The sequence below is a fragment of the Lacerta agilis genome, chromosome 6, assembly GCF_009819535.1.
Source record: "Lacerta agilis isolate rLacAgi1 chromosome 6, rLacAgi1.pri, whole genome shotgun sequence".
Lineage (NCBI taxonomy): Eukaryota > Metazoa > Chordata > Lepidosauria > Squamata > Lacertidae > Lacerta > Lacerta agilis.
Genome location: NC_046317.1, coordinates 1,210,093 through 1,225,752, shown reverse-complemented (window position 1 = coordinate 1,225,752; position 15,660 = coordinate 1,210,093). Strand labels below are relative to the sequence as shown.

Genomic DNA, 15,660 nt, shown 5'->3' with positions numbered 1-15,660 from the left:
CCCTATTGTGGAATTTGTTTTTTTTTTTTTTAATGTGTCAGCACAGCTACCTATACTTTTCATAACAAGGAAGTGTGCAAGCAGTGTTTCTGTTTTCCTATTGGCCCTTGGTGGATGGAGAGGGAAAGAGAGAAAGTACTGTATTTTTTGCACCATAAAACACACTTATTTTTTTGTGGGGGGAAAAAAGAAAATTAGCAAATGCGTCCTCCACTTATCCCTGGCTGGCTTTGAAGCAAGAGGGGGGAGAGCCGCCTTGACGCTGTAGCAGAAGAGATGCTGCTTGCTCCTCCACCACCCCCCGCCCTCAAAAGAAGGCTTTTGTGAGCGGGGGTGGCGGGGAGGAGCGAGAAAAATCTCTGCTGTAGTGGAGAGGATGTTTCTCGCTCCGCCCTCGCTTGCAAAAGAAGGCTTTTGTGGGCGAGGGGTGGTGGAGGAGCAAGCAGCATCCCCTCCGCTACAGAGGAGATGTTTCTCGCTTCTCCCCGCTGCCCCCCATTCTCAAACGCCTGCAGCGGAGATGCTGCTTGTTCCTCTCCCCCCCCTCGCCACCGCTGCTTGCCGCTCGCAAAAGCAGGCTTGACAGGGAGCCATTGCACCATAAGACTCACAGACATTTCCCCTTACTTTTTAGGAGGGAAAAAGTGTGTCTTATGGAGCGAAAAATACGGTAGGCTGGATCTGAAGCTTGCCTCAGAATCCATTTACCTGCTTAAACTCTTGCTAAAATTGAATTTCTAAAACTCCAATCCTCTACTCACTTATGAGGAAGCAAGACCCCAAGGAGGTTTACGGTACTTCTGTTTAGTTTTTTATAAGATTGCATTCTAAGTAATTTTAACCAAAGCAAAGAATCTGAAAATCAAAATTGCCTCAGTCATGAGACTTTAATTGGTAGAACAGGCTTTAGGGAGCAACTTGTTAGCATTTCTCTTTCTATTACACATAAAAGTGGCATAAAAAGCAGGAGTTGCTATCCTTGCAGTGCTGTTGATGCAACTTCATCCACCTTACCTGTCCTCCTGGTGCTTCAGGTGAGCTATCAAGTTTTTAAAATATGTTTCCTGAAAGTGTCACTTATATGTTCATGCAGTTCTAAAACTCAGTCTTTAAAATAAAGTGGCCAAATTGCCTGATGAAAGGAGGAAGAAGTAGATTCATTATAAAAAAATAAAAAAATTCCTTCCAGTGGCACCTTAGAGACCAACTAAGTTTGTTCTTGGTATGAGCTTTCATGTGCATGCACACTTCTTCAGATAGATAGATTCATTATGTCACAGGTGCCAGCCAGTCAGAGTTGTGCACAGCCAGAATATGTTGCAAACTGGAAACTGATATCACCCTAATTTGAACTTGGAGAAAAATTGTCTTTATTGCAATGTGCTTCATGGATGTAGCCAAGGGGAGGCAGGGAGGGGCAGCTGCCCCCCTCAAGTAAAACAGAAGGAATACTTAACTGACCAATCACATCGGTTCTGCCCCCACTAACAAAAGTCCTGCCCCCCCCTAACAAAAACCCTGGCTACACCCATGGTGTGCTTCTATAGTTGCCTTACTTCTTAAGTAGTGTTTCATTTGCTCTCAACCTAAAATAATTCTATTTCATTTCATTCTAGCCCAAGTTTTCTCTTACACATCCCTCTGCAAATTTAGGGGTGCTTCATGACATTACGTAGCAGCCTTGGTATGCCACTGACTGTGCACTAGACAAAAAACCCTTTGGCAGGGAACCACAGCTAATCGCTGCAGTCTGAAGCAACCCTTAATAAAGAAAATGTTCTGGTTTGTCATTATGGAAGATTCTTTACCATGTAGTAGTTTTGAGAACAAGTTATTCTCTGATTGCATGCTGCATTCTTTGATTCATATACAAATGTGGGAAGATGTGTCTGAGTGGGGAGGGGGGACCCAATAGCTCAGTGGGCCCAAGCAAGGCATGCTGTTTTAATCTCCTCAGTGTGACATGGAAAGCTCAGGTCCTGCTGCCAGCAGAGAGTGCCTCAATACCTTAAGTTCATAGCACACAGTCTTCTCACAGCGGGAGGCACCGGATCACACTAAACTAACATTAACTGTGTCCAACGCAGTGGTCACGTGCTTGTTCTGCAATTCCACAGATAACACCATACAAATTTAGCACTGATTCATACCCAGTGCACTTTACAACAGGAGAAAGTGATGCTGCAGAAAAGGGATAAAAAATGTTCAGAGTTGAATCATTGTCATACACACATTGCTTACTTGGTACAAAATGCATAAATATATAAGACATGGATGGGGAACCTGCAGCCACACACAACCTGATGTTGATTAACAACTCCCATCATCCTTGACCATTGGTCATGCCAGCTGGGAGTTGGAGTCTGACAACATTTGGAGAGCCACAGGTTCGCCATCCCGGATATATTACATATATATGTATGTAATAATAAAGATACATCAGCTGTAGTGAAAGTATGAACATGCAAAAATACTAATGTTAATTCAAATACTGCATTGGTTAGGAAAGCTAGTCTCAAGCTCTTCATTCCTTATATATATAATTTATTTGCTACATTAGCTTTTAGAAGTTTGCCTGCTGTTTGTAGAAGACTTTTAAGCACTTATTTTATGCATTGATACTTCCCTGGAGCCCTTGGAACAGTTGGAAATAATATATAAATGAATAATACAGTCCTATAAAAGGAGCTCTAGAAAGCATGGGTGTTTTCATATTCCTGATGGAGAGTTTGTGTGATCAGGTCTTTTAAACAAAATACTTATGTAAAAAAGAATTCACATTTGGAACTACTGAACTATCTACTTGGCTTAGTAACCCCCATGAGATACTGATGGCCAAGAAGCAGCTGGTGGGAGACAAGAGAAAGAAGAAAGGCTGCATTTCACTTATTTACTGTCTTTCAGCTCGTTAGCTGGTCCCTTGGCAGCAGCCTTCTTCCAATGGTGTTAAACTTCCTGTTATTTGCTAGTTAGGGACTAAGCGAGTTTTTAATCAGCTCTTAATATCGGATTCCTTAAACATGGCTCTCCCCTCCACCCACCCTTTTATTTTTAACCACTGCCGACAGTTTATATCTTCCTGTTGCATTTAGATATGGAAACCTGGAGATCTCAAACTGTGAAGAAGATGGGAGCCAGAACTCTGCCGAGACCAAAACACTACTCAGGAAGTAAGTGTCGCATTTCTCTGAACAGCAAAAATCACAGCCAGGATGGAATACTGAGAAAAGGATGTGGTCAGCCAGTCCTTGGTAAACTTTACATCAATCGACTTATTGCGTGCTCAGCTGCAGAGCCTCCACCGCCCTGGGGCAATGGCTCTGCATGCAAAGTTTAGGTGGCCTAACAGGGATTGTATTTGGCGCTGTGGGTTAAACCACAGAGCCTAGGGCTTGCTGATCGGAAGGAGTGAGCTCCCGTTGCTCGGTCCCAGCTCCTGCCAACCTAGCAGTTTGAAAGCACGCCAAAGTGCAAGTAGATAAATAGTTACCGCTCCAGCAGGAAGGTAAACGGCGTTTCCGTGCGCTGCTCTGGTTCACCAGAAGTGGCTTAGTCATGCTGGCCACATGACCCGGAAGCTGTACGTCGGCTCCCTCAGCCAGTAACATGAGATGAGTGCCGCAACCCCAGAGTCGGACATGACTGGACCTAATGGTCAGGGGTCCCTTTACCTTTACCCAGCTTTTTTTAAAGGAGAGTAAGGACATGAGAAGCTGCCTAAGGGCATCCAGCTTGGCTTGGGGCAGGTGGGATGTTTGTTGCATGGTGTCCAACTAATGCCCAGGTAAGACAGGCAAGTGGCAGGACCTTCCGTTTCCCCCCGCTGCTAACGGAATGCCAAAGTCAGCAGCCATCTGTTGGAATAAATACAACACATCCTGACAGGAAGCTGAACCTGTTGGGCCAATAATCATCTAAATAATGTATGGTATGCCCAGAACATGATTTAAGCTTAGTGGCCCATTCTACAAATGTGCTGAAGGTTTCAAAGGCCACGCATGTGATATAGCGCCCCATAGGCATTGCCTTATCCAAGTACCATTGATCCTGGAATTTAAAGCCTAGCAAGCGAAACGCCAACTCCATGTTGCGCTTTGCGAGCAATGCCCCACTTCCACACTCCTTGATCAGCTTTATCAAGCATAACACACAGTACACAATTCCTGAGGGATGGCGTCATTTACTGAGCCCCCTTTTGGATGGGACAAATTGTGAATCATGTGGAACTCACTGGGCGTCTTCTTGGGAGCAATGGCCAAAGGTGATACATTGAGGTTATTGAATGGAGCATGAGAGAACGGGCCTGCTATTCTGCCTAATCCCCCCCCCTTTAGAATCTTACGCAATGCCACCTCTGGCATTTCCCTGACCGATTTTTGAATAGGTGGGTTAGTGGGAGAAGGACACCTGCAGCTGGCATACGGAAGCTCTTGCTAAAACCTTTTGCCAGTTTATTCTATGGCCGCTTTATCAGGATACAAGTGAAGAAAGGGGAGCATGGCAAGTAGGGAGACAGACGCAGCAAGAGAGGCGCCACAACCACCGCTCATCGAGGAGGTACATACAATAAGCAGCCATTACATAAAGGATGGCCGCAACTTCGTTGCAACTTTGCAAAGGAGTAAACATCAGAAGTGCTGATTGCCACAAAGGGCGCCAAATGCGGGGACCAGCGTGAATAGTCAAAACAAAATAAAATAAAAAATACCTTCCAGTAGCACCTTAGAGACCAACTAAGTTTGTTCTACTGGAAGGAATTTTTTATTTTATTTTGTTTTGACTATGGCAGACCAACACGGCTACCTACCTGCAGCGTGAATAGGTTTATGAAAAGCAAGATAGCATTACTGATCCTACTAAATGTAAAAGCACAAGCTTATGCATGTCTACGCAGACCTATGTCTTACTGAGACCCTTATAATTCTCTTGGGAGTTCCATCTTGTCTAACAATACATGAAAATATGGATGCTTCCAGGTGGGGGTTTATTATGGAATTTGTGGCCCACAGGTCTTTGGTTTTGGTTTTGGTTTGGTTTGGTTTGGTTTGGTTTTGCAGTATCTAAACAAGGCTGTGAACAGCAAAATGCCAACACAAATGACTTCCTCTTTAAATATTTAATCCAGATTTCCCCTTACCAAGGAAAACCCAGTAAGTACATAGGAACATAGCAAGCTGCCTTATACAGAGTCAAATCATTGGTCCTTCTCACTCAGGACATCCGTGCTTCTCAGACTATCTGCTGTGAGGACAAGCAATTTATTTTCTCTAGTGGGCCGGGACTGGGAGCATATTTGGTCACTGAAGTGTCCCACCCAACCTGGGCTGTAGTGGAGTCAGGGACCAGCACTGGGTTGTGGACCACCACTCTGAGTAGCCCTGACTGGCAGTGGCTCTCCAGGATTTAGACATGGTTCTTTCTCTGCCCTGCCTGTAGATGCCAGGTATTGAACTTGGGGCCTCCTGCATTCAAAACAAACACTTACCATTGAGCTACTCTCCTGTATAACCGATTATACATCTGTAGTCACTGCTGATACAGAAGCATGTTGGCACATTTTGCAGGATTGGTGGTATGTCATGCGTCTGGTGGGTGTTGTCATGTTTGGGTGGGTGTCCTCTATTTCCACACTTCTTTGTGCCTAACTGTTTTGTTTCTGGCAGCTGCCAATATTGGAAACCTATTTCTATTTATTGTTGCATGTTCGGGTTGGGAGAGATGCTCTTTCAGGATCTCCATGCTGTAAATGTGGGGGATTACATGTGTAACTACATGTGTAATTGTGGTGCCTCATTTGTTTTGGCGAGGCTTGGTCCTGGGCAGGGCCGTCTTAAAGGGATCGGCCACCGTGGTGCAACGATCCCTCGGCGCCCCCGGCGAGCCGCCTCTCCGACCGCCTCCCTCCCGCGCTGGCCGCCCCTTGGGAGGGGGGGTGGGCGAGCGGGGGGGTGAGGGGCGTGGCACTGGAGCAGCACGGGGCTTTGCGCGCCCTTCCCAGTGCTCCAGCTGGGGCTCCGGAGGGCAGCTGGCTTGCAGTTTGCTCGCGTGGGGGCGGGTTAGGGAGGGGGCGCCTGGTATGCCGGCGGGCTCGCGGGGGCGCTCCTAGGGGGCTCGGCGCCCTGGCGCGCTGCGCCACCCAGCATCTATGACGAGACGGCCCTGGTCCTGGGAGCCAGCGCAGCAGTCATTGTTTGGCTATTTGGCATGTGCTGCCTGGCTCACAGGGTTCTGCTGCTTGGAAGCCTGGAGCAGATTGGGTTTCCCATTGTCAGTCCAAAGGTGAAAGGACTGGCTTTGCAAGCAAAAAATAAATAAAATAAAAATTGGTTGCTGATTTGCACCAGCAAGTGAGCACTGCTGTTTTGAGCCCATGTTTCCACCTGAGACTATGCTATGTTTAATACTCCCGTCCCCAAGGGCTGCATTTGCCTATCATGGCTTATCAAGGCTGGAGTGAGCCTGCTCTTCTTAGACTCGTGAGCTCCTCTCTCCCCTCTCCTGCTCGACAGCCACAAGGAAGGAATTTGGAAGCTTTCTGTTAACCCTGGCTTTTCATATGGTTCAAACCCAGCTAACTGCAGTTAGTCTTAGCTACTGTTTGCTTGAAACAAGGCAACTTAAAACCAAGGCTTGTTTAAATAACCACAGTTAAAATTAACCACAGTTTAAAGTTTGGTCATAGTTCTAAAATGTGGTTATTTTATTTATTCATTAAATGTGTATTCATTCAAACTTCATTCAAACATCACAGGGCAGTTCACAACAAAAAATACAAAATGAGACCACAAAATACACTATACCACACTGACTCTAAAACTTAAAATCCTGGCAGTAAGAATAAAACTAAGGGTGGGAGTGTCTGTTTCAGGATCTTAAGAGTCTATCTTTCTTGCCTTTCCAGAAAGAATAGTATGGCTTCAGGCAAATGGATTAACCTTTCAGGCCTTGAGAAATGTACCATCTTGGCATATACACTGTGTTTTCCAGTGCAGATCTGACTAGCTCTGTTCTCTCCCTCTGCCCTTTTGCCATTAAGTACTTTGTATCACACGAGACAATTTAAACCATGTCAGATATGCCTCGGGTACATAAACTGGCCGATAGCCAAAAGGGGCCTGGCATGACTCCAGACTGAGCCACTGATTCCTGTCTGACTGGGCAAGTCTCTTGACCTTCATATGTTTTGGTCAATCCAGCTATAATATTGAACTAAGTTGCTGCAGATGCCCCCCCCCCTTTTCTCAGACACAATGGATATGTTTTGCTAGATTTCATGGGGAAATTAGTTGCTGCAGATATGAATTAGACTTGCTGCAGAGTGCAATACCAAGATATGAAATGTCTTTTTGGCCCTGAGTATATGTAAATGAGTATGTGTAAATGTGTAGATTGTGGACTCCTCAGAGCAGGAGCTTTTCCTTTTAAAATTCTGGCAAGCTCCAAAGCACATTGATGGTGCTGTGCAGATAAAACAAAGATAAAGAATCATATTTGCTCTTGGGTGCATTTGTCATATTGCAGAATATTAGAACCTGCAATAGCAATGGTTATACAGTAATGCAACCTTGGGGCTATTTTAACGAAATACTATTAGATTAGGGTGGCCATGTGTCCTGCTTTAGAGAAGAGCTCTCTATTTGATGGGCTGCAAAAAGGCAGTCCTTTATGTGAAGGGTGATCTGAAGAAAAAGGCTTAAGAAGGGGGAGCAGAGCAGGATCCTGAAATGTGCTCATCAGTCGTTAGCTGCTGGGTCATATAAAGAGGGCAGAAATGGGGGTGGGGGTGGAATTAGCTGCATGTGGACCCGGCATCAAACTGGCCTAAACTCTGCTTTGTCTACTCTGTTTGCAGCCACTTTCTGCAGATATCCCTAATAACATGTTTTGCGTGTTTTGTTCTTAGAATTTTATTTTTGAATTTGTTTGAATATTATTTGATGTGCAACTGTCAGCATCAACATTTGATCTCAGCTTCGTAAAAATTGGGTTCTTCTGATTCATTAACTTCTATCTTATTGATACACTGTGGAGGGGATCATGTTTGGCATTGACCACCATTAACATTCATTGTTTTATTGTTAACAGTTGTCTCACTTTTCTGCCCCCTGATCAGAAAGTTCCCTCAATTTCATACATCCTGATGTGCATCTATATTTATTAACCAAAAATATAATTATTAAAAAAACTGGCTTGTTTTGGTGAGTGTTGAATTGTGCGTCTGATGTATATATTTCTAATAACATAATTACATTATTTCCTAAAACATAATAGATGGTTAATTTTCCTATTGTCCTGTTTATGCTGCTTATTTTTATTATTAATCCATGCAAAAATAGAAATTTTGTTTTTTTGTTCCTTTTTTCTGGGCAAAGTGTTTGAGTTTGTGTGGGACTCAAAAGCATGCCCTGCAGGCTGTGCCTTGAGCAATCTGAACTGGGGGAGGGGGAGGTGAGCTACCCCATTGGCTTGGCAGTATAAGTTAATATACTAACTAGCTGACAAGGCAAAAATGACAGAGAACAGTAACTCTGAGGGTGAGGGCAGCGGTCCATAGCATCCTCCTGCTCACTGCTGCTTGGGTGTAGCAAGGTTTTTTGTGGGGAGGGGGGTCAGCTGAACTTTTTTTTTTAGGGTGTCCATCAAAGTGGCTGAGCTTTTTCAGGATATTTCCCCCCTAAGTTGTTGTTGAGCATTTTGGGGGATATCAAAAAGAGGACATTATGAGCAGGGGCGTTCTTAGCCCCTTGGCTGCTGGGGGCGGGAAGCCAAGAGGCACCCCTGGGGGCGGGGCATTGCGGTGCGTGCGTGCGTCATGACGTCATGACGCACGTGACGCCCCGCCCCGGGGGTGCCGGGCGGCGGATTCGGGAGACTCCCGAAGCCTCCGCCTGGCGGAGGCACCCCTTCGTGCCGCGGCTGCTCGTGCCTGCGTGAGCAGCCGCGGCACGAAGGGGTGCTGGAAGGCGGATTCGGGAGTCTTTGCGGGCTGCAAAGACTCCCAAATCCGCCGCCCGGGCTCCCTTGGCGGAGCGCAAGTCGGGGCAGGGAGAGGGACGGCCCCTCTCCATGCCCGGGCTCCGCAAGCCAGCCAGCAGCGGAGCTCGGCAAAGAGGCAAGGGGCGAGCCAGCCAGGAGGGGGTGGCACCCCACCTGGCTGGCCCGCCCCTTGCCTCCATGCCGAGCTGCGCCGCTGGAAGGGGGGGCTATTTTCGGCGCTGCTGGGGCGGAGTCGCAAGGGCGGCCAGTGAAGAGGGGTGACACCCCTCCTCGCTGGCCGCCCCTGCGGCTCCACCCCGGCAGTGCCGAAAATAGCCTTTAAAAAGTAAAAAATAGCCTTTAAAAAGTAAAAAAAAGTAAAAAAAGTAAAAAATTTTTTTAAAAAAAGCCCAGTGGACAGGGCCTCCCCCCGGTGTGTCACCCCAGCAGGGGCGCTGCCCAGGGGCCCCCCACCCCCACCGCCCCTCCCCTGCGACGCCCCTGATTATGAGGGTAGGCTTTGTTTTTGTTTTTTTTATAAATTTTTTATTGGTTTTCCACAGAAACAAAAACACAGAGACAATACAAAACACAAATACAACATACAACAATTACAAACAAACCTAAACAGAAATAAATCTAAACCGGAACACCAACATCCCTTTACTTGTTACAAAAAAAAAAAATTCTTGTTTCAAATCTTCTTGGGGTGACTTCCCCCGTTTTCTCTCCTTTGCTTTCAGTTCTAATTTATTTTAATAACATCCATCTTTAAATTTAAAATCCATTATCATTAAAATAACCAAATAAACTTCTTTACATTTAATTAACCTTATAATACAACATAATGCTTCTTAAATCAAATCTTAAATCTTATTTTACTTAAGCTGCTGCTAATAATCAATCACATATCTCTTCACTAGTTCAAAATCATAAAATCTTAACACACTATCTTCAGGGTACCATGATAAACCGTCCTAATTATATTTCTAACATTTTCACCCTATCCCTCTTCTAACCATTTTCTTTGGCCATCTCGGGATCACCCACCAAACATTTCTCCACCTCCCTCCAGCATCATTGTTCAAGACCACGTCTTTTTCTTTAATGCCAAAAATCAAAACACAGTCCATAAACTTCCTCGCAGGGAGCTTCAGGGAACACCAACTTTCCTCTTCCAGCATCTCCATTTCAAAGTTCAAATCATCTTCAACTTGCATTTTCAGAAAACTTTTCGCCTTCATCTCTGGGCTCTCACCCCAGAGACAGGATATAAATCTTCCAACCCTGGGTCTCTCACCCCCACAGGGTTTTCGAGCATCAACCCTGTGTCTCTCACTCCAACAGGGTTTTCCAGCTTCTTGGAGTTGCATAGTCACTTTGTTATATTTCTCAAATATTCCCTCCAGTTCCCTAGCAAGGTTTACTTCCAATTTAGCAAAGTTCTCAAAAGTCTCACTTGTTTTTCCTGTTACATAAAAATTCTGTCTCAGCAAATCCAATTTCTGGTTCAGCAGTTCCAATTTTAAAAGAGTTATCCTTTGTTCATGGGTAATACCCGGATCTGAAACCAGTTTGAAAACGAAAGCAAGTATGGTCGAAGAAGACAAAGGGTATCAAGTTTCAGTACTTTTCCATCTTTAGCTGCTAGTTTCCCAGCGCCATTTTCCCCTGAATCAGGGTGAAAAGATTGCAGTCCAAAACTCCTAAGAAGAGATATTTCCGATGTCTTAATTCCCCTAACAGGGATTCAATCAGTCTCACCTATCAAAAGGCTTCAAAACAACATTGTATCCAACAGTGCAGCCGCAGCTACTAGAAACTTAGTTATCTTCTCTGTTCAACAAAGGGGAGGAACGGGCTTCCTTTTAACATCCCTCCCGGGTGCCAATTGTCAAATTATAGTCCAAATAATCCGTACTTACAGCAGACGGGGTTTTTTTCATTTCCTTCAATTTTCAGAAGAACGACATGCTCATGCAGGCGGCAGCCGCCGCATCGCCGCCCGGTTGGGGCATTGCCTCCACAGGCCGGCGCTGGGGACCCTTCACTCCCTTTCCCCTTTTACAAGGAGATTGGGAGAAGAGCCCAGCGCCATAGCGGGCTTGCTGGAGAGCCCAAGCCGGGGGACGCTCTTCCCGCGGCTTATTGGAGCCCCGCTGTGCGGTAGCGGGGCCCCTACCCCCGGGCTGGCCTGGGTCGCTTCGCTACCGAAGCGACCCACGACCGCCCAGCATGGCGTCCTCGCCGGAAGTCCTATGAGGGTAGGCTTTGGTTGGGGGTGTCGGGCTTCTTCAGGGACGGGGCTGGGTGGGGTAGAACCTGTGAATTGAGTACTTTCAATGCTTTTCCAAAAAAATATTGTGCAGCTGCCCCCTCTTGGCTAGGCACATGCACTGGAGCAGACAATAACTCTGAAGAAAGATGCATAACTTCAGTGGGAAATTACCAGCTCACTGACAACAGCATTATTTTTGAAATGCTGAAAGACCAGATCAGGAAGAGTTAAAAATAGCAAGGTGCGAACTGAAGTGAAATGGCATTGAGAATGTAGAATCTTAATCTGAACTGGTACCAAGAACTGGATCACATATCTACTAACAGTCTCTACACAGATTAGATGTATTTCATTCTATTTAAATTATAGTAATCATTTCTCCTGTGGCACCTAGACACATATGCAAACGTAATGTAAACTCTGTCCTGTTTCTGGGAATGTATTCTCTCTTGGCATTGTGTAAGTGGTTGTTTTTTAACATGATGTTGATGATGATGATGATGATGATGATGCACTTTTCAGCTGGCGGATTCTTTGTGGGCAGGATCTTTTTTTGCCCTTTGTCTCCTCTTGGGTTTATTATTCATCCAGTAAAGCACGGTGTCCTGTTTCAGTGTTACATAAATAATTGCACCAAAGGAATGGACTTAAGAGAAGCAGCCACTGAGTGAATGTGAGATGAGTGAAAGCATATTGGCTGAAGGCCTCCAAAGCCTGGGAAACCTGCAGTGGGATACGTTTAAAGTTTTGTTTGTGCTGTTGAATGCAATCAACTTTCATTCTTGCAAAGGGTAAAATAACAAAAGAAACCAATGTGGCTGAAATGAGGAGACAAAGGGCCAAATGGTGGCAATTAAGAGAACTAGAAAATGGGGAAGGTTATAAAAACAAGACAGATTATTTGCACAATGGGAAAAGGAGGAAAAGTGAGTAATGGCAACAGTGGTTGAGGCATGGTCAATTTAAAAGCAAATAACATTAAAATATAGAGTCCTGGCACAACATTCAGGAGTGCACCCTGGGGACCTAAGTGTACTGTCAGTTGCAATTATGGGGAAACCAGATACGCCATGGATCTTTAGTTTTCATGCATGCCCACATAAAAACCAAGGACCACCATTCCAGAGGAGACCACATACTTTGTGTGTATAAGTTACAGATTGAATCCATAGGTTCTCCCAGCAATGCAGGTGTGGGATTTGGTACTGCAGCAGCAGGCTCCATAGGGAGCAACTTCTTAGATTATTTTAGGAATGTGTCTTGGAAGATGACAAAGCTACAACTTACGTATCTGTCATGAATCCCATCTGTCCAGAATGTAATAATACTGTGAGATACAGCAAAACATAACCTACTAACCCTGAATAAGTGTGCATGCACACGAAAGCTCATACCAAGAACAAACTTAGTTGGTCTCTAAGGTGCTACTGGAATGATTTATTTATTTTTTACTATGGCAGACCAACACGGCTACCTACCTGTAACTAAAGCTACAACTTGTAATAGGGTGTGAATATGTTTAAAATGTTCCTAGCCATTTAGAGTAGTTGATGGCCACCTGGCGGCCTGTGGGCCGAGTCTTGCCTCCAGTACTGACTGCATTTCAGCCCTCCCTACTCTTCAGTATCTGTGCAAAGGAGGAAACTCCCATCTCTCTGGGTGGGCATGCACAATGGAATAACCAGCCTCCTCTGTGTTTGATGAACAAAAACTGAAGCAGAGGTTGTGGTAGTTCATTGGCAAGGAAAGGTACATGTCTTTCTGCAGGGTACAAAGTGCACATATGGACCGGTCCTTGATCCAATGGGTGCCAAAGTATATGACTTCTGATACTTCCCAAGTTGATCTTATTGTCCGGTCTCGTCTCAAAAAATGAGGCTGCCATAGTCCGGTCTCATTAAATCACCAAATATCAAACAAAATAAGGGCTAAAGCTAGTTGAGCTTCAGGCTTTTGGAAACTGGCGTCTTCTTCTTCCCTTCCCCTTCCCCTGCCTGGTTTGTTATTATCAAGAGCTTACTAAAAGGTGGAAGTAAGGTGCACAATTTGTGAAGCACAAAACTTTTGGCCTGCATCGGCAAGCTAACACCCTCAAGAATCAGTAGTGTGTTGTGGCCAAGACAATTACGGTAAGCTAAACTTTAAACAAATGCATGGTTCATAAAAGTGAGGTTTATTAAAAACTTTGCAGAGAGCCATCTCCCATTGTGAAGAATGGAGTCAATTATGGCAGGGTTTTTTTGTCTGAGAATAAGCCTCCTAGCTGTATCTGTGTCTTTGACTTGACAAGAACAGGGAGTTTCTTTGCAGGAACCATTCAAGCTGCTGCAAGGTTTGGGTGCTCGTCCAAACTTTTTCCTGAAAGTGTTCCTCTCTAATATACTGATTAAATAGTCAGCTGATGGGAGGTCAGTGGGCTACAAGCACTGTCTGCATAGCTTGTCTTTTTAAGTCCTTGCAGACTGACATTATTTCGTTGGTGAAATCAGAGTCTATGATAACTTTCATTTCAACTCCTCTGTGAGTGCAGCTGTGTACTTCATGCAGAAATAATAATAATAATAAGTCACTTCTACACTTTCCCACACTTCTAGGGTAAATCACACAAAATCACATTAGTAAAACACATTAGATACATGCACAGCACATGCATTTTGGCATGAGTTTGCCACACGGTTATGTCAGGTTTCAAGGGTGCCTTCCTTTATCCAAGGAAGTTCAACCTCTTACCAAAACACTTAGCCAGGAAAGCCTGGCTCCAGGTGCAGCAGTATTCAATAAGCCAAGGTCACACACAGATAATCATTCTAAGTCCAAAACAAGGTGAGGAAACCCTTTCAAGGTCAAGGTCTCAGAGAGTTCAGCAAAGGGGAGCAGCAGGACCAAGGAGCCAGAGGCTTGTGTTGTTTCCAGCAACTGGAAATATTCTATCCTCTGCTTGGGCTACTTTTTTGAACCAAAACAGTGTTGACTGCCAAGGTGATTTTCAAAATCTAATTGAGTTGGGGAATTTTAGTTTTGAAAATTTGCAGTCCAGAAAGCTGGTATGTTTTAACTTATTCTTGGCTTCTCTTGTTTGTTTGTGTTATTTATATCATAATGGCCATTGATTACAAACAATAAACATCTGACTGACTGGTAACACAGTAAGTAAAAGGTCTGGAGGCTATCTATTTCATTTTCTAAATGAAAATTTAAAACCCTCCTCAAGGATGGAGCCTTGAATATCCCTCCCTTTAAGTTTAGCCCCCTCTCACTGTAAGTTGGGCGTCTCCACCCCCATCATTCTGCCCGGACACTGAGGTCCAGCACCGAGGGCCTTCTGGCAGTTCCCTCATTGCGAGAGGTGAGGTTACAGGGAACCACACAGAAGGCCTTCTCGGTAGTGGCACCCACCCTGTCGAACACCCTTCCACCAGATGTCAAGGAAATAAGCAGCTATCCTATTTTTAAAAGACATATGAAGGCAGCCCTGTTCAGGGAAGTTTTTAATATTTAATGCTGTATTGTTGTATTGTTGTAAATATTTCAAAATATTTACAAAAAAATATTTACAAAAAAATAAAATGAAAATATTAAATATTGTTTTTAATATTTAATGCTGTATTGCTGTATATTTAACACTCAATTGGGAGCCACCCAGAGTGGCTGGGGAAACTCAGCCAGATGGGCAGGGTACAAATAAATTATTATTATTATTATTATTATTATTTATTTATTTATTTATTTATTTATTTATTAGCTGGAATTGCATGGGGATAGCTTTCTTTCTTCCCTCCTTCTGACAGGACGTCTTCAGAATGGGATCTGATGACCGTGCTCGCTTCGGCAGCACATATACTAAAATTGGAACGATACAGAGAAGATTAGCATGGCCCCTGCGCAAGGATGACACGCAAATTCGTGAAGCGTTCCATATTTTAACAATAAAATATCTGGAGGTTTTTTTTGTTTTAAGTAGATTTAAAAAAAAAAAATTTAAAAAAAGAATGGGATCTGATGGATCCCAGGCTCATGAGGGCTTACTGTCAGAGAGCAAAAGTTGAGCCACTCCTACAGATCATTTCCTGCCATTCAGAAAGGGGACAGGTATAAAACACTCCCCATCGTCTTGCTGATGTGCTCCTTGTTTGACTAGTGCTTTTTTTCCCTTTCCCTTGCAAGGGAGAGCTCTTGAGTTTAAATTACTTAAAGCTGTGAGTTTTGTAAGGCTCTTGCTTTTGTACCGCGTTTCTTGTTCTAAAAATAACCTTTTGGGTTCAGTTCTGCTTGCTTACTATAAGTATACCTGTACATTGAATGCTTCTATTATTATGAATAGTTACACAAGGGATTTAAACCTTAGTTCTGATGGGAAACTTTGGACAAGCCTTTGCTTGATATCCAGAATGATATTTAGTCTAATT

At 44.3% G+C, this 15,660-nt stretch overlaps 1 protein-coding gene and 1 non-coding gene across 5 annotated transcripts in view; both read left to right on the top strand.

Annotated features, from left to right (window-relative positions):
- The window catches only part of RGL1 (ral guanine nucleotide dissociation stimulator like 1), a 107,280-nt gene that overhangs the window by 63,464 nt on the left and 28,156 nt on the right, over positions 1-15,660 (top strand). For 3 of the 4 annotated variants that reach the window (XM_033151167.1, XM_033151169.1, XM_033151168.1), the window contains exon 4: positions 3,093-3,170. The exons of the other annotated variant lie outside the window; for it this stretch is intronic. In XM_033151167.1, coding sequence (XP_033007058.1) covers positions 3,093-3,170 — 78 coding nt within the window. The remainder of the gene's footprint in view (positions 1-3,092; positions 3,171-15,660) is intronic. 4 annotated transcript variants of the gene reach the window in all.
- On the top strand, positions 15,071-15,177 carry LOC117049317. Its single transcript, XR_004426946.1, has one exon. It is a non-coding gene; the product is annotated as a U6 spliceosomal RNA (small nuclear RNA).